This window comes from Gopherus flavomarginatus, chromosome 7 (genome assembly GCF_025201925.1).
Source record: "Gopherus flavomarginatus isolate rGopFla2 chromosome 7, rGopFla2.mat.asm, whole genome shotgun sequence".
In the NCBI taxonomy this organism is placed as follows: Eukaryota; Metazoa; Chordata; order Testudines; family Testudinidae; genus Gopherus; species Gopherus flavomarginatus.
The window spans coordinates 2,642,750-2,661,884 of record NC_066623.1 but is presented as its reverse complement, the minus strand read 5'-3'; the positions used below and the strand labels follow the sequence as shown (position 1 = coordinate 2,661,884).

General features: G+C 40.5%; 1 protein-coding gene across 8 annotated transcripts in view; it reads right to left on the bottom strand.

The window, feature by feature from the left end:
* EBF1 (EBF transcription factor 1) overlaps window positions 1–19,135 on the bottom strand; it is a 325,256-nt gene that overhangs the window by 20,387 nt on the left and 285,734 nt on the right. For all 8 annotated transcript variants that reach the window (XM_050961296.1, XM_050961300.1, XM_050961297.1 and 5 more), the window contains exon 11: window positions 18,164–18,252. In XM_050961296.1, coding sequence (XP_050817253.1) covers window positions 18,164–18,252 — 89 coding nt within the window. The remainder of the gene's footprint in view (window positions 1–18,163; window positions 18,253–19,135) is intronic.

Here is a 19,135-nt window from a genome sequence, read left to right as displayed (position 1 = left end):
CCCAAAAATCCTCCATAAGTTAGAATAACAGACCTTGCAATGTGCTTGGATTGCAGTGACCAGAAAATTGTTCTCACCTCCATGTCATTACGCTCACAGTGAACCAGCCCCCGAGCATGTTTGTGTTCAGGATCTAATATATTGCCTTTCAATCAGAGCTGAGAGCCACTGAACACATAGACAGAACATGACGAGCAGGTCAGGAAAGCAATAAAGATTTTACAGAGCTGTCCAAGGTGCTAAATTTACTCAATAATGGGTTTGGCACCATAGTGTTAACCTCTCATTTACTACCAGTTTGAGGGACTAAATTGAAGTAGCTGACTGCATTTACCTTGAAATGTATATTTTATGACATTATGTAAGTAGATGGAAAGGGCACTACAGTTTTAACAATTTAAAGACTAAAGCATGTTTAAGATGAAACTTCAAAATTTATTGTATGTTGCACTTGAAGTATATAGAATACTAAAATGTATTGATTAAATTTGTAAAAGGTATTATAAAAAGGACAGCTAATATAAAAGATCTATGTCTTTAAAAATCAAGTTGATACTGTATGTTACAACTGCAGTGGTGGTGACAGATGGACTCTTTTTTAATTGAAAAAAGAGTGAGACTGGCACGCTAGAAAACAAAATCTCATGATAGGGTCAAGAGTTGATGTCCCAGATACTCTCTTGTTCACTGAAATTCTTCTTTGCTCACATCCTGGGAGCCTAGATTTTCCTGCTGTAAGTGGGCATCGTCTAAAGGGCCTTCTGTTTGAATATGCAAGTGAAAATGTTTCTTGACTAAAGCTAATATCTAATTTATGGAGGCCTTTGTAAGGAAAGAGTCACTCTTCTCACTATTCTAAAAGTCTCCCTGCTTTTGGTTTAGAGTAAATGAGTACACAGAAATTAGCCTGTTCCAGGATAAGGATTTTCTTGCCTTTTCTTTGAAAAAAGGATAATTTTGTTGTTCGAAAAATAATAAATGACCAAACTGGGAAAAAAATGATATTAGAACTGAAGCTCATTGTATTCCAGCATTGCGGGTGGCTATGAATCTAAACTAGACCCAACTTGCCCTTTGGGCCCCCAAATTACAATCTGGTTTCTATTTTAGGGAAAAGTAAACATAGATGAATTATTTTTTAATTTGTGAAACAAAAATGCAATGGGCTGGTTGTGTTTTTGTTTTTAAACAAAACCAAAGGCATTCTGAGCTCTCCTTCTTGAAAATACTGGGGGATGGCACATTTACATATGTGAACAGCAGCAGAGTCTGAGGCCTGGAAGCCCTGTAGCTACATGGTCCAACATTACTGAGGGAAGGATTTTATCATCACAGCAGAAGGACTGCGCTTTTGCAACATAGAACGTTAAATTCAAACTAAATCCACTTCTGGCTGAACTTACCTAAAGTGAATACTACAGCACTTGTCCAACTTTATTTGTTCAGCTTGTGATGTGAGTAACTCTCCAATAGGAATTCATCAAGACCATGACACTTTAAACTGAATTATAATCTCATATTAAAAAGTCTAGTGCTTTGTTTGCTATGCCACTTGTCTTCAGAATGAATAATATTTTCCATATATGGTTCACTGGGGTCAAATTTCATCATAATGACCAGTATGTGCCACTGTTAAGGAAGATGTGTTACCATTCTTGATGACCTCTGCTTACAATGTTGCAATTAGTAAAAAGAATTACGTATCCATCCCAATGTGGATTGTGGGTTTAACTGATGTCAGGGCACTCTTGAGTATTTTTAGCATTTAAAAAAATATTTAATCTAAATAAATCAATTACAGAATGTTTGAGGGACCTGTTAGAGCCACATGAATTTAGTCCAGCAGGAGCTGTCCACTGTACATGATGCTCATCAGCCACATATCGTATTATTTAGTCTACCAAAGGATTTATGTACTTGCAAAAAAAACCGCTGTTCTAGCAAATCACAAGGCATTTATCTTATGTGTTGTCTAGATATCATATCACCTTCTAATGCTCTATTAGCATTGTAATACGAGAGAGAGCTCATCCATCTTCGGAGAGGTTACTCATGGATAATGATGTCATTCATACTGCCTCGACTCATCTCTGACCTATTGCTCTGTCTCCTAACTTCCTTATTTCACGGGGACTGACAGCACAAACCCACATGCTGAGCTAAAATGCTGAGTATAAGTTGCCAATTAGCTTCTTCTCTTGAAAAGTCACATTCTGAAATTTCAGATTAAAATGATAAATATTAAATACTTAATTTATTACTATTTTGTGATGGCTGAAGTGGCAGATGCTGCTTACTATGGATACTCTTACAAAAAGACCAGTTTTTAGATTAAAAGAAATATGTATATAGATGTATTATTTCCTCACAACCTACATATGCATTCTAGTTCATAGGGGTGTGTATGTGTGTGTGTGGGGAGAGAGAGAGAGAGATGTAGTTATAAAGCATGAGAACTCCTTTCTGTGTAAGGCGCACCAAAGAATAATGATGTTTGGGTAGACAGCCAATAGGACTGCCAGTTACAACATCACAATTCCGATTTGCTAGTCCTTTAGCTAAACATTCAGGAGACTCAAAGCCATACTCCAGCTGCCGTCTGCATGGATGTCCATGAACTCAGTGCATCTCAGTGCACATTTCTTTATCTTATTGTTTTCAACATTTGCATGTGAAAAGAAAACCCATTTGTATAAGCAATTCAAAACGCAAAGATTTAATCCATTTAAAAAGAGGGGAATGTGCCAATTTAATGGGACTGTAACTATCAAAAACACAACAGTGTAAAATGACAGGACATATCCTCGAGTAGATGTTACAGTCACACAGGAACTAAAACTTGACTGAAGAACAAACAAAATCAGGAACATACACCCATGTGCCATAACTGAGTCTTCCCACTGAAGATAAAAACACAGAAGAGCTGCTATAAGGACCAGAGGGCAAATGAGGAAGAAAGTCAACTGGTAGAAATATGTCTGAGACGAAAAGGTACAGCTTAATATCAACTAGAGGGTGATTATCCTGATTATCAGGAAAAGAACATACTGCGAGGAAATAAAGAAGAAAACCCTCCATAGAATGTCAGTCTGAAACACTGCTAAGATTAGGAAACAGAACAATTTTTCATATGATAGAGAAAGCTCTAGCCCTGATCTCTAGAAGGTAGGGACTCGATCAACAACTCCATCTCCTTAATTATGCAATCCAATCTTCCATACCATGATTAATTTGCCAAGTGGGAAACCTTGGGTGCCCCTAGTGGGTCACTGGAACACAAGGTAAATGGTGTCCAAATCAAAAATGGGTAAGTCCATGAGTGTTCAACTCAATGGCTCACAGAACACAGCCATCTTCCTGGAAGAGAATGCCCAGCTCTCATCAGAATACAGTGGACCTCATTCTATTCTCACTTATATTGCCTGTAAGGGGGTTAGTCCTCATTTACAAAGGTGTAGCTGAAAGCATAATTGGACCAAGCATTTCTGAAGTTTAGAATCTTTTTTCTACCTGAAATTCAAAGGATTTGAATAGCTATATTTTAAATTCATTTCATACAATGCATTGCACTGGCCATTCACTGGGTGATGTATGCAGATGTACATTTTCTAAACAATGCAAAATCATCTCTGAACCTCCTTGCTTTGAAAATTTACCCCAAATATTTGCATTGGCATCTAGTATATTTTGAAGTGGATATTGGTCACTGAGTTTACTGAGGCTTTAAGGTTTGCTTTTCCATATTGCATCTGTAAGATTTCCTGATAGCTCTTAAATCAGCTACTCTCAATGGTAATAACTTTCCTATTCCTTGAAAACAGCTGCAGTTGAGAGTGGCAAAAAAGGGAAAGTGTTGTTACTCTTGCTCTTATCTTGATCATTCTATACACCTGTGTATTTTTGGAAAGTTGACAAAGTTCCTTTATGGAAGAATAAGAATGTTTTGAATTATTAGGAGGGCATGGACTTACGCAAACATAAAAAGAATTTGATAGGAATGGCATCGTGAGTGTCTAGACATTGTATTGTGAGACATTTGATTAAAAATACAGGGCTAGCACTTTCACAATCCTTACTTGGAAACAATTTTTATATCCTATTAGAAAGAATTGTGAAAAATACTTGGGGCCAAAGTTTCAAAAAAAGCTTGTAATTTTGCAGGTGTACATAGTAGAATATAGAGAGATGATTAACTTCTTTGTGTGTGTGAAACATCTTTTCACTTGCAAATCAAGTAGGTTGAAACCTCTATTCTATCACTTGCATGCACAACTGTTTGCGGCAAGAGGCCAGGTTCAAATTCCCTTTAAAAAACTGGCGATCCAGGTCAAATCAGAAGAGGGTGACACGGTCCACTTCACTGGATTTAAGTCTATAAAAGAATCTAATCATAATTAGTATTACAAGGCCAGATCCTAAGCTAGTGTCTATCAGTATAGCTATCTGGCATTTAAAGTGTTAATTATATATTAATTGGCTTTTACTTAATTATTTCATCTTCTGAATTTTGTTTTCATTGGTATATTTATCTTTATATTTGCTGTAGATATAAAAAACCTGTATGATTGACTAGATATTTTCCAGAAACAAGATATAAACTCATATGTGCAATTCATTTAAAATCCCCATAAAACAGTTTTAATGAAAAAAAATAACTTAAGAGTGAAGTACTAAGATGAGAGGAATTGTCACATTTTTGGTCCAACAGTGAAGAGTTTTGAGGTTGTAAATCTACCATAAGAACAGTTTCTAGTTAGGTGCTGAAGTACATGTTAGCTTTTAATGGTGGAATGAAAACTGAAAAATATGCAGCAGTGAGATTTTGACCTACAATGATATTCCACTATGTTCTGCCCAGAGCGAGTGCATAAAAATGTTGAAATAGAGACTGGATTAATGTTGATCACTTTTAGCATTACAGTTAAAACACTGCTAAGTCGTAACCCCTACAAATGAGTACGTTCACTTACATTTTATCATCAGTATAATTGAAAAAAGTCTCTTGAAAGGGGCATTCTCATTACAATGAAGGACCACTTCAGACCCAATTGAAATGAAAAGAAAGAACGTAGATTAGGTGTAGATACCAAGTGGTAATTTCTAGGGAAGCATAAAATGCCAAATGTGTAACAATTATATTTTACAACTATGTGTTCAAAGGACTTAATAGTACTTTATGGCATAAAGAGGCTTTAGCTCAAGCAGAACTACTCCAGTGAAGTGCTTCCTAGCTTGTGTTGTTAAAAGACTTTTTCAACTTTCTTGCTTACTGGTAACAAAAGACTCCCTTCCCCAAGCCCAGTATACGTCCTTAAACATGTCGTGCAGTACCAAGTCAAATGCTTTACAGAAGTCTGCATCTATTACATCAACACTATTATCTTTATCAACCAAATCTGTAATCTCAGAGTTAGTTTGACAGGATCTATTTTCCATAAAGCCTTGTTGATCTGCATTAACTACATCACCCTCCTTTAATTCTTTATCAGTCAAGTCTCATATCAGCTGCTCCATTATCTTGACCGGGATTGATGTTAGCCTGACAGTCTTATAATTACCCAGGTCATACCATTTACCCTTTTTAAATATTGGCACAACAGTAGTTTTTGTCCAGACTTCTGCAACTTTCCCAGTGCTCCAAGACTTATTGAAAATTAACATTAAGAGTCCAGTGAACTCCTCAGCCAGCTTTTTAAAACCTTTTGGATGCAAGTTATCTGGACTTGCTGCTTTAAAAATGTCCAACTTTAGTAGCGTCTGTTTAATATCCTCTAGATACTTGTAGAATGGAATGTGTGTTATCATCACCATTCAGTGAGACTATCATCTGTTTTTGCCTAAATACAGAATAGAAATATTTATTGAAGACTTCTACTTTTTCTGCATTATTGATAGTTCTACCATTTCCATCTAGTCATGGACCAATACCACTGTCCAGATTATTTTATTTCAATATACTTTTAAAACTCCTTCTTATTGTCCTTAACTTTCTCCTTGTATCCCTTGGCTTCCCTTATCAAATTTTTTTTTTTTTTACAATTCCTAACTTCTGATTCATATTTATTACTATCAACTTCCCTTTTTTTCCCCCATTTGTGATATATATGCACACACACATATACACGCACTTGTTTTTTTATAGCTGCGTTCACTTATTCTCTAAACCAGGTTGGTTTTTTTTTAACAAGTGTGGCTTTCTTCCTCAATTGTGGCCTTTGGGGCATCTAGTAAGGTGTTCTTAAATGATTCACAATTACCATTCACATTTTTCTGATTAAATTCCTCCTGCCAGCTGATTTCAGTTGGATAAAGTATAGTTCCCTTGACGGCTCTGTGATATGAAAATAGGTATCACATTTCATACCAGACAAGGCTCCATTTTCAGTGGTGAATGAAACAATCACTGTTTTATAGTCGCTCTCAAAGTTGATTGAAAAAATAACAAATTTCACAGAAATGTTTTGAAATTTTTACTGCTTTTCCAAAATATATAAAAATAATATATATATATGTATATATATTTTTCAAATGTCAAAATATTTCAGACAGCTATCAGGCAAGATGAAAGCCCCAGAAATATAAAGAAAATTATCCAATAGCGTCAAGATTTTTTTACAATTGAAATGTCAAAAACTTGAAATTTAGAAAAGTTTGACCAGTTCCAGTCTGCAAAGTGCTTGGTGGTCCTTTGGGCTGCAAGTCAAAAAAGCAAACAGAATGTTGGGAATCATTATGAAAGAGATAGATAAGACAAAAAAAATCGTATTGCCTCTATATAAATCCATGGTAGGCCCACATCTTAAATACTGCGTGCAGATGTGATTGCCCCATCTCAGAAAAGATATATTGGAATTGGAGAAGGTTCAGGAAAATGATTAGGGGAATGGAACGGCTTCCATATGAGGAGAGAAAAATAAGACAGACTTTTCAACTTGGAAAAAAGATAATTAAGGGGCAATTTTGATAGAGGGCTACAAAATCATGACTGGTGTGGAGAAAGTTAATAAGGAAGTGTTATTTACTCCTTCTCATAACACAAGACCTAGGGGTCACCAAATGAAATTAATAGGCAGTAGGTTTAAAACAAACAAAAGGAACTATTTCTTCACACAACAGACATTCAGCCTGTCAAACTCTTTGGCAGAGGATGTTGTGAAGACCAAGACTATAACAGGGTTCAAAAAAACCAAACAAAAACTAGATAAATTCATGAAGGATAGGTCCATCAATAGGGTGGCATAGCTTTATATAACATTCCTGTGCACCATCTCCATCTTCCACTGTCCAATATATTAATGTGAACACAGATCTATCATGAAAACAAAGCCAAAATGCATGCCCTTGTTTATAGAGATTGCATGAGACTGTACACTATTGTACTTAGAAGATGTTTCACTCCAGAGGAGTTATATCACCATAAGTTACATGATTGACTTTTACAACGGAAAGGAAAGGCTGTACTCAAACAACTGTTATTGCCTCAATGGAAAAAAAAAAATCAATGAAAGTAAAATGAACAAGAGATTTTTCTGAGTTGCAGTTAATACAGCTGAAGAGCTATGGATATTAAAAGGTCAACAAATAAATTAGTCCAAGTGTTATGAAATGAATGATTTGGCTTATAATTGTATTGAGAGCAAATTGTTCACTGCCTATTAGACCAGGTAATTTTTATCCATAGTGCCTCAATTACTGTTCCATAAGTAATAATATAGTTGTACGAGCTGTTGGTTCGATCGAGTGACCTCTGAGAAGCTGGCTGGGACAGCTGACTTTACTATGATGGATCACTATGCTTGATCTCCAAATGGTGCCAAACCTCCTTCCTATGAGAAGAGATCTCATAAAAGAAACATTACAGCCTGATTCATTTTACCAAAATGTCTGAGTTTTCAAGTGTCAGCAGTTAAGTATAGATTGTGAAGCCCTGTATTTCTTAGAAGAATTATGACAATGACACCATATGCCTCTAGCACATGCTGCTAAACGGCATCATGATGGTAAGAAGGATGCTCTCTGCTGCTCAACTGGAGTGTGTTGTGAGAATTGAGAAATATGCAGTGATAATATTTTATATCAGAGTGAACCACTGTATATCACCTGCAACTAAATTTAGAAATGGTAACTGTAGGCTGGCTCATTGATAATGCTTCACACTTCTAGAATGCCTTCCATCTGAGGATCTCAAAGTTCCTTATTACAAGAAAGGATGAAATTTCACAACACCCCAAGAAGGTAGGTATTATTTCCCCACCATCACAGAGAGCCTTGATCACATAGAGCATCAGAGAGAGCCTTGATCACATAGAGCATCAGAGAGAGCCTTGATCTCTTCACTCAGCATAGCCTAGCTGTTTTCCTCAGCTGTTTCTGACAGACCAGGCTGACTTAGTAGGTGGAGAGGTAAGGACCTTATTTGGGGAAACTTTTGTGGCTTATGAGGAAAGGTGCTTTTATAACATATGTATAGGGCTCAGAGCCTGTGTAGGAGCTCAAATAACTGAAACAAACAAATATTACCTAAAATATTAGCCCCATTTTACAGATGGAGAAACTAAGGCAAGGCTTGTCCAAGGTCAAATAAAAAGTCTGTGGAACAGCTAGGTATAGAACTAAATTATTAATTCCTCAAACCATCCTGCTTCTTACTCAACAGTAACATATCTAAGGTTATAACATGGTTCCTACAGGTACAACTAACATGAAGAGACAGTTTTTAGTGCATGAATTGCATAGGTAGTTACTGCAAATCTGCACACATCTTTTAATCCTCATATTAAGATGCGCTAAGAGAATATACCTCTGCTTGTTCCATTTCCTATATAATTCTGTCAGCCTAATTGTGTACTGACTTCTCTGCAGAAGTGTTTGAAAATAACACAATTGGGAACAAATCCTGCTGTTTTACTCAAGTAAACAGGGATTATTTATGAGAGTAAGGATTTGGCCCTGGCGCACATGGCGAAAAAATGGAAGGTTTAGGTTGAATATTAGGAAAAACTTTTTCACTAGGAGGGTGGTGAAGCACTGGAATGGGTTCCCTAGGGAGGTGGTGGAATCTCCTTCCTTAGAGGTTTTTAAGGTTAGGCTTGACAAAGCCCTGGCTGGGATGATTTATTTGGGGGTTGGTCCTGCTTTGAGCAGGGGGTTGGACTAGATACCTCCTGAGGTCCCTTCCAACCCTGATATTCTATGATTCTATGATTCATACAACTGTACCCCCTGCATTCAGGGAGCGGAGGAACTAAATGGGTCTTGCAGTGCTTCCGTGGAGTGGGACAAAGGGCACCCTGTGAAAGGGACCATCATAGCTGCACTCCCAGAGCTCCTCCAGGACATCATGCTGGTCTATGAGACAAAGGCTCCATGGGCTTCCACAAGGGCAGTACACTGCCTCCTAAAGGTATGACTGGTCCCTGCACAGTTCTGCTATGTCACTGTTCCTCATCCACATACATACAGAGTTGAAGATATGATGGCAACAGGGCCGGCTTTAGGAAGTGCAGGGCCCAATTCGAACAGTTTCGACAGGGCCCCATCAGGGATGACTAAAAAAAAAAAAAAACACACACATGTAAAAAAACACGTGGGGCTTGTACTCACCAGGCGGTGTTCTAAGTCTTCGGCGGCACTTTGGCAGTGGGTCCTTCACTAGCTCCAGGTCTTCGGTGGCACTGAAGGACCTGCCACCGAAGTGCCGCCGAAGACTCAGCACCGCCGGGTGAGTGAAATTAAAAAGACACCTCTAGCCAGGGAAGGGATTGTCACTGGGTGAGGGGCCCTCTTAGGCGCGGGGCCCGATTTCGGGGAATTGGTGGAATCGGCCTAAAGCCAGCCCTGGATGGCAAGCTCTGAATTGCTGAATAGCCCATGCATAAGAAACTAAAACAATAAAAGCATAATTAGACTACACTGTACCATATACAACCAATTCCTGTTTCTATTGCTATGCCACTATATTTATGATAAATCACTAAACACAATTACTCTGTTGGGAGGGCGATTTTCCGTTTCATCTCTCCATTGAGCAAAAGATGGCTGCGTGACTTGGGTCTGAATCTCAATTGTATCAGCGTACAGTTGAAGTGAATATTATTTGGCACAATGCAGCGTACAACTGAGCCACTAAATGGCTGATTTACTAAATTATTATTAGATGAGCCCTTGCTGTTCCCAGTGAAAGCGCAGTCGCTGTCTCCCTTCATGGTGCGTTTAAATTGTTCTGTGTTTAAATATTCAGCATGAGGCTAATGTGAACTGATGAACTGAGACAGCAAACATTCACTTTCAATACAGACAGAGAGAGAGAGATGTAGCATATCATGTGGCCTGCAGAGGTGAAAATGATTTATATTTAAGGATGTTGCTGCCTACTTCCATTACTTTAAGGCACTCTTAATTAGCATGGTGTTTGAATGAGTAATTCAGGGGTGTAGCAAAAACAGCTTCATAGTTATGGAGGCTTCAGCATTCCAGTGAAGTGGTGCTTCAGTCTAATTCTCTCTCTCTCTCTCTCTCCCCTAGCAAAACCCTAGGAACGCATTTGCTGCCACCATCATTTCACAGTTCAGTGTGTGATTTGCAGCATGGAAGGAGTGTTAGCTGTGATCCTAACCTTACAATGAAATTTGGAGGATCAGCCTACAAATATGTTTGTGATATACTGTTTTGTAATTATATGACTTTTCCAGGAAAGAAAAAAAAGAAACAATTTCTTTACTGCCACCTGCTGGAGTTGACAATAACCCTTTGTCATATTAAAAGAACAAGCATCCTCACTTAGAGGACAGTTACAGCAAGCACTTAAAATACTGTGATCCAAGACACTTACAGTAGATTAGAATTTTTTATTGGTACTGTGTTGCCATAACAACATAAAGACAGCAGATGACTTAAACTAAGCTTGCAAAGCAAAAGGCTGCTCATCTGGCAGTTAAAATGAATACAGTTCACTTCACAAGTTCTCCATATGGACCCTTAGTGTATGGTAATGAGGATACCATATGGTGGAAGAAAATGCACAGAGAACAATCGTGCTCTGCTGGCTGAGCGCACTGGGTAGGAAGTTACGAGGAAACATGGGAGATAGATTTGTGTGCTCTGTTGCTGAAGGGCTCTTTCAGAGGGGGCTCTCTCTTTTCTTAATCCACACCCTAATAGAGACACATCTAGAAACGAGAAAGAAACAAACTGCACATTTTGCAACATCATTCATCATGAACTGTCAGCCGTGTTTGTAAATCAGCTTGGTAAGATCTTATACATTTGTAATTCTTAAAAGGTAACAGTGCTAAGGTTTTAGACAAAGCGCAGGGAAGTTTATGCACTTCCGACAAGCAGAGACATTAGTGGGAATCATTTTAAAAACAGTTGCATCTTTTTTGCCTGCATGTTTAGCTGTAAATAACATTGGAATGTATCAAAGCTTTAAAGGGGAGAGAGGGGAATGGAATAAATACTTTTTATACTTCCAAAAAGATCAAGAATAATTAATTGGAAGCTCGTGTGTGGCAAGATTTACACACATGTGCAAGCGTGCACACACACACTATTCACAGTACTAAGCAGATCCTAAACCTGGTAAGACAGCTTGCTAAAGGCTGCAAAGTCAATTTTGTACTACACATGCTTCATAAAAGATGAATATAAATGCATTAGACAGACACGGTGAGCTAAATTAGAAGGTCAGGCAGGGCTGGAAGGGCTGAAAAATCACACAACCAATGACTGTAATTACTCTTTTTTTAAGTCTATTAAGTGGTGTTGTTCTATCAAGGCTCAGGGGTATAGGACATGAAGTACAAGATAAAGTAATGTGTATTTATTACTCCCACAGGATCAATTTACAAGATATTTTCAGCTCCATGGAGCAAAATACACAAATGCAGCCTTTGTTACTTTCCTCAAACTGGGGTTTATTTTCTTTAAAAGCGCTACTACTTGAAGGAATCATGTTTACCTGGTTAGTGTCCTTCTGCCTCCATCATTTCATTGCTGTAGGTTTTTAAAAAAAAAAAAATTGGGGAATCTAAGATTACAGGGATCCTCATCCTTGGTTGTTCAAACAAGTGGCTCAAGTCACTCATATGGAATGGGCTGATTTAATCTAGAGGGTCCAGAACCAATCTAGAAACCTGCCCTCGGGCTGGCAGAGTGAGGAAATGATGCATAGATCCCTGTCATGCTGCTAGCCTGCACGTATTAAAGTTTTGTCACAGATTTTAATGACACCATCTGCTCTGATCATTTGCTGAGTAAATGCTGACCCAATTATAAAGAAAACTCACTGAAATGTGTACGCAGGCTGCTGACCTTCAGAAAAGTAAGGGCTCCTTGGCAGAAATTTGTATATGACTCTGCCCTTCAGCTATACGCCTGTCACTGTTTCTAAGCTCTCCTGTGTTTCAGACCCTACATAGTCCCAGAAAAAGAAAACCCCACACCCCACCACAATACTTTGATCAGGAGATTGCCCTTTAAGGGTGAAAGTTTTCAAAGCTGCTGCCTCAGATATTTGACTACTCAAATCTTGGTGGTTTCTCACATACCTAGTGATCAATCACAATCTTAAGCACAGTGGTAGCCAGCAGTTGCCAGCAATGACAAAAAAACATACTTGGTGTTAGTTTGCACAGAGCAATGATGTAGAAAATAAGCATCACGTTTTTACAGACAATCATTTTTTTCATTCATAGATTCCTAGGCCAGAAGTGACCATTGTGATCATCTCATCTGACCTGTAGAACATGGGCCAGAGAACTTCCCCCAAACAATTCCTAGAGCTGAGCTCTCAGAAAAACATCCAGTCTTGATTTAAAAGTTGTCAATGATGGAGAATCCACCACACATCTTGGTAAATTATTCCAACGGTTATTTATTCTTTGTTTAAAATGTATGCCTTATTTCCAATCTGAATTTGTCTAGCTTCAAGGTCCAGCCGTTGTTATATCTTTGAAGAGCCCGTTATTGACTATTGGTTCCCCATGTAGGTATTGTCCTTAAATCACCCCTCAGCCCTTTCTGTTTTAGGCTACATAGATTGAGCTCGTTGAGTCTAACACTACACAGTAGGCTTTCTAACCTTTAGTCATTCTCGCGGGTCTTCTCTGAACCTCAACCAATTTATCAACATCCTTCTTGAATAGGGGGTACCAGAACTGGACATAGTATTCCAGTAATGGTCCCAGCAGTGCCAAATACAGAGGTAAAATAACTTCTCTACTGCTACTTGAGAGTCCCCTGTTTATGCATCACTTCACTCTTTTAGTCACAATACCACACTGGGAGATCTCATGTTCAGCTGATTATTCTGGGAAGCAGTGACTCCAAAAAACATTTGGAGGTTGTGATAGATAGAGTCCCACTCTCTGTATTATGGCCTAAACTCTTTGTTCCTAAAGTCTGTAAGTCAAAAGTAACAAGGGGCCAATTCACCTGAACCCCATCACCCACAGCTCCCTGGAGACTATGCATGGGAAATCGTGTCTGGCAAGGAACTTTCTGTGTAAGAGCTGGTGAGGAAGAGGGTGCTTAAAATCTACCTCATAATGGAACCTCCCTTACAACTATCTGTGAAATTGCTAGAATAGCTCCAGAATCTCCTGACGCCTGCCCAAGATTTATCTTAATGATTCGTGGTACAAAGCATGAAGAAGCCTTAATAAATAAATGTGCATGTGATTTAAACCTCTTTACAGACTTCCACTGCACACATGTGTGCAAGAACCAAGATGTGAGTGTGTGAGAGAGAGAGATATCACACACACACACACATACACACTTATTTCCCAGTCCCATGGAGCGGGCCTTCTCCAGTCTCCACCTCAGGGGTTGTGACACAATGCCTCAGCTCTAGCATCCCACTAGTTTGCTTTACTTCTCTCCGGGGAGCTCTTGTTCCCCCGCAATCTGCCTCCTCGGTGTGTTGGCCAGGAAAGATTTCTACCCAACTCACCCCAGGTGGCTGAGCTGAATCCAGGGACAGAGAGTCCCCTCCACCACCCTTGAACTGGCTCTGCTCATGGAATGTGTGTCCAGGCACATCTGTTAGTGACCCCTCTAGTCAGCTGGCTTCTTTGCCCTGATCTGCCCCTGTGCATGAGAGGAGAAGCCTCCTCCCCACAGCCGGATGTTCCACCTCTCCATCCTCTCTCCCACCAGCTTCCATTCCTGCTTCTCCAGAAACTGTACATTTTTTTAAAAAAATTCAGGCCAGATTTTCCATGGATCTCAGCACCCAGAAGCTCCCCCTGTAACCAACAGTGGGAAAAGGGAGCCGAATTCTCTGTTGTTCTCAATGGGAGTTGCTGGATGGGTGCTGAGCCCTTTTGAAAAATTGGCCCAGCGATTTTAAAGCAAGAGGAGACCAAAGCTCTACTGTAGGATATCACAATCCCTGGGGCCACAGATGTTGCTGCTACATTCCTCCTCTGGTGCCCTGCAGAGCAGAGAGCATGCACTAAGAGTCAGCATCACGCTCTCACCAGGACGACAGCTGCTTCCATTTCTTAAAAGATGTCTATTTCATCAATAATGCTTTAATGGAACAATGGCCTTCAATCCCTAATGGCAGTTATGGAAACGTGTGTTGGGGGGAGGCGGGGAGGTAGATGGAAAAGCACAGCATACAAGGCTCTTAACATACGGGAAGCGCTGATACATTGAGATGGCAATGGTTGAAAAATAGGAAAAGCAATATCTGAAGCTCTGAGCACTATTCTCCATTCCCTTCTCTGTTCCCCTCCCATTTTCCTTCTTCACTCCTGGTGCTTCTGTCCATCTTAACATCCAAAGCCAGATGGCCCCCGACTCTCATTGAAGTGGTCACTGACAATTGTCTGCCGTGGAATCCTGCCAAAGCCTGGCCTCGTTTTAATGACTACGGAAGAGCATCGCGCAGCATTCAGCATGCACACAAACTCACGGTGTCCTTGATTAGGATTCTGGAGCCAGCAAATGGTGTTGGGAATGATCCATCAGTGCCTCAAATGCAGAAGCCGACACGTGCCAGCCCCTGCTGCATTCAGCCTCTGGGCACAGCATGTTAATGAGTCCTGAACTTGAGAGCCAACCTTCAAGCTCTCTCTAACACAGCTGCCAAAGATGTGTATGCTCCCCTTGCCTCCCTCTAGGGTCTTACAGGAACATTGGTTCCATCCAGGGGTTCAATTATTCCTTGAAATAGTGAAGAAGTTACCAATTTCCTGTCTGATTTACACAAGCTCAGATCACACCCGGAATACAGAAAAGATGATTTCCCTTGATCTAGCTACTTCATGGAAGACCAGTCAAGTTGGAGGAAACACACATAGGACAGCAGAAAAATGCTGGGTTACCTGGACCACATTTCAGTAATCCCCGGAACTTTTCACTCAAGGATCTAAAAGCACCCGGCGAGCATTAATTATTTAAACCTCAAGGCACCCTTTGTGAAATATTAACATCCTTCTTATACCAACTGGAACGCTAGGGAACAGCGGTGCAGCGAAGTGGCTTGCTCAGAATGCCAGGGGTGGAGCTGGGGAAAGAACTCAGGAATCTTGATCCTCTGCCCCATGCACTAACCACAAACCGACTCCTTCTCACTACCCAGAGGAGGAAATGCAAACTATGACATCTCAGAAGGTGACGGATGAAAAAGTGTGTTAAAAAATAATGCAGGTGGCACAGCCAGTGAATTTGCACCGGGTGCAAACAGTTAGCAGCTCACGAGAAGTGGGACAAACCTGACAAGTCCAGACTTCATTCTGAACCTCTGCAAAACCACCACCACTGTGACTGGATTGCTCAAGAACTGCAGTGAGGGCCAAACCTGTGGGTTGAGAAGGAAAAGCTCCCCCTTTCAGTCTGCTCTCTTGCCTGCTGGGCTAGAATGAGGTGGGAAAGCTCTAATTCAGGCAATTTGCGATTAGTGGACTTAGCTCCTGTGTATGGGCTGCTTTTAACAATGTAGAAATTCAGACATTCTCTGTAGTATTTCTCACACCTGAACCTCAAAAAACTTCAGCTGCCAGTTACTCTAGTGTGATTCCTTGCTGTCACAATGAGAAAGGCCATAACATAACTGAGATGAGTGTCAGAAGAGGTAGGTGAATAAGCAAAATTAGATTTTGCCCTACAAAGAGATTAGGTTCTTCCTATGCAGTGAAAGCCATTGCTTTATACTAGGAGCCTGCAAATCACTAGGACTCAGATGCTCGTATGGTCAACGCTGCAGTAAACCCAAACTCAAATTGCACAGCCGTATCACACCACCAGCCCAGGAGGGCACATCCTGCAGAAGCCCACCCATAAGCATTCGTGGCCGGAGAGGAGATTGATAGCCCATTGCCATATCAAATCTGCTAACCCAAGTGGAAAAGGTTTGGCCCTATTTTACATTCAATCTGTTGCTTAAAAACAGAAAACAAGGCTCTGCTATTTAGTTGGAAAGTTGAATCCAGAACAATCTTTTGACTTCTGCACCCTTTAGGCTTGCAAATCTGGAGTGCATCAGAACCATGTTGTTATTCTCTGGCAAACAGCTTCTCTCCGTGGGCATCCTTGGCTGCAGAGATATGCTGCATTCACAAAAGGCTCAGGCAGAAGTAGGATGCTGCTTATCCCTAGGGAAGATTGCACCTCTGAGGACGCAGTGCTAGGTACAAAAGCATGCTGCAAACCTGTCTAAAAAGCATGTGGATGGGGGGGAGAGGGCGACAGGAGAAAAGTTGGTTTGAGGGCAAATGAAGCCAATGAAAAACCATGCTCCAGGACAGCATGTTTTCTTCTCATTTCTCAGGAAGCAGGAAGGAATGGCAAAAAAAAAACAAAACAAAAAAACCAGCACCAATGCCTGAAGCCTTCCCAATCAAAGAGAACAGAGAGCTAGCAAGACATTTAAAATAACTCATCTAATTTCATTTCTGTGTCAACAGACAGTACATAATAACGTGATGATGCTTATTAACTTTTTTCCATTTCAAAGCACTTCACAAGCACTACCATAGCTCCGTTGTGAGCACTGAGATATTCCAATATTACAGTTCAGGAGACTAATGCAGAAAAGTCAAGGGACTTTACACAGGGGTACAGAGGGAGTTGGTGTCAGGATAAAACTTGGAACTTCCCAATTCTTCTCCGCCCAACCACTTACTGTTGCAGGACTGAAGTCAATGGCAGGTTTTTTCCAATGACCTTGAATGGCGCAGAACTGATCGCTAAGCCACTTGACTTCATCTCTCATCAGGCATTGCAAAAACTTCCCCACCCTGTGCTGGCCGGTGGCAAGTTGCACAGTGGGATATGTACCCACACTGCACTGCACTCTGCATCGATACCAGCGCTCCCAACGAGGACACTCCCTGCCGACACAAGGAAGCAAGTGTACCCATGCACAAGTGACGTAATAACTGCGGCAGCTGTATGCCGACATTACAGGTTGATGTAATTTTGTAATGTAGACATGGCCTGATTATTTCAGGGTTACTGAAACAACGGCATGTACTGTTATTATATTAAGTGGAGACACATGGCTGAACAGAAAATGATACACACTCACAGTGGCTTGTGCTCCTCTGATTTAGACAGTGGTAGAGTTCTCAGTGTAATTTTGCAAGATGACTGCAATACCAGCCACTGCTAAGACAAACGCCATCAAGTTATCCAGGTCTAACTTTGCTGAAATGTACAGAAGGCTTGTGTTCCCAAATACCCACAATACCCCCTGATGGTGTGGAGTGTTCCTGCACATTACTACCTGCCGTGGACTGTGCCTTTAAGACTTCCAGAAACGGCACACATAGGGCGACCAGATGTCCCAGTTTTATAGGGACAGTCCTGATTTTTGGGTCTTTTTCTTATATAGGCTCCTATTGCCCCCCACACCCTGTACCGATTTTTCACACTTGCTGTCTGGTCACCCTAAGCACACACCAGGCAGTGGACAGGCTAGCTCCGGTTGTGATGCAGGCCATGTGCAATGTCCCAGAAGGCTGCAGCGAAGGTTTGAACCTTCTGGGCAGAGTGTCTATGCGAGTTGCCACCGATGCCAAACCAGGACATTACATTAACAGCCAGACTGGTGGGTTCCTTTGGTAAAGATCAAAGTGTTTATTTTCAAACAGAAACCAGGTAATCCCACCTTTGCCATATTTAAAAAAAGAGAAAAAACCTTGGTGCTGACCTTTGGCAAGCGTTCGGGGTCACCAGGGTGCCGTGGGATAACCTTCTGTAACCTTTGGAAACCGTAGTCAATGGTGGGCTCGTTCAGGGCTGAAACGACAACAAACATCATGAGATGACAAACGGCAATCAAGGAGGCTCAGTCGTGCTGGGTAACAATTAGCAATGCATCACAAGATCAGAAAACTATCAGAACTAAATCTCTCATTGCTCTTTTTTACTTAAATCAGCAATGACTGTGAAGTCTTGCTTCAAGCACTGTTTGAGGTTAGTTTTGAGGCTTTGGTTTAAAAAGAAACAAAAACCTTCCTTCTCAAGTATCTGTGACAAGGTTGCTGCAAAGTTTCAGGGCTTTGTAAACAGCTCCTGAGTAAGGAGCAACTGCAATCTCTGCAAGCCTTGATAAATTCATTTGATAAATGCTTTCCACCCTGCGTTTCATTTGTTTCTCTTTTCAAGTTAGAAGGAAAGTCCCTTTTGATTGGAAGACAAAAGGACAAAGCATAAGAGACTCACATTCTCACAAGATATTATGTATTCATTACCACCTGTATGTAGAGATCATGTACATTTTCATTGTAAACTTTTGTGCACTTTTATCATGGCAAGGGCTCAATTCTGCACCCGCTGGAGTTAATTGCAAAATTCCTGTTGACATCAGTGGTCCAGGATCAGCCTTCAAATTATCAAAAACTTGAAGTGACACCTACCGAGTTTATTGCATTTAACACTGCCATTTGCATTTTTAGGGTTTTATCCACAGTCATCAAGGCAAAGGAAAAGGGGAAGAAGAGGAAGATTTAAATTCTCATAAGAATGTGGCATTAATAGCACTGATAGAGGTGCTGATTCAGCACATCAGCTACGCACTTGCTTAACTTTTAAGTATGTGCTTCAGCCCATCCCTACTCAGCAAAGCATTCAAGCAAGTGGGGTTTGTTACAGGAGTGCGGGGTGAGATTCTGTGGCCTGC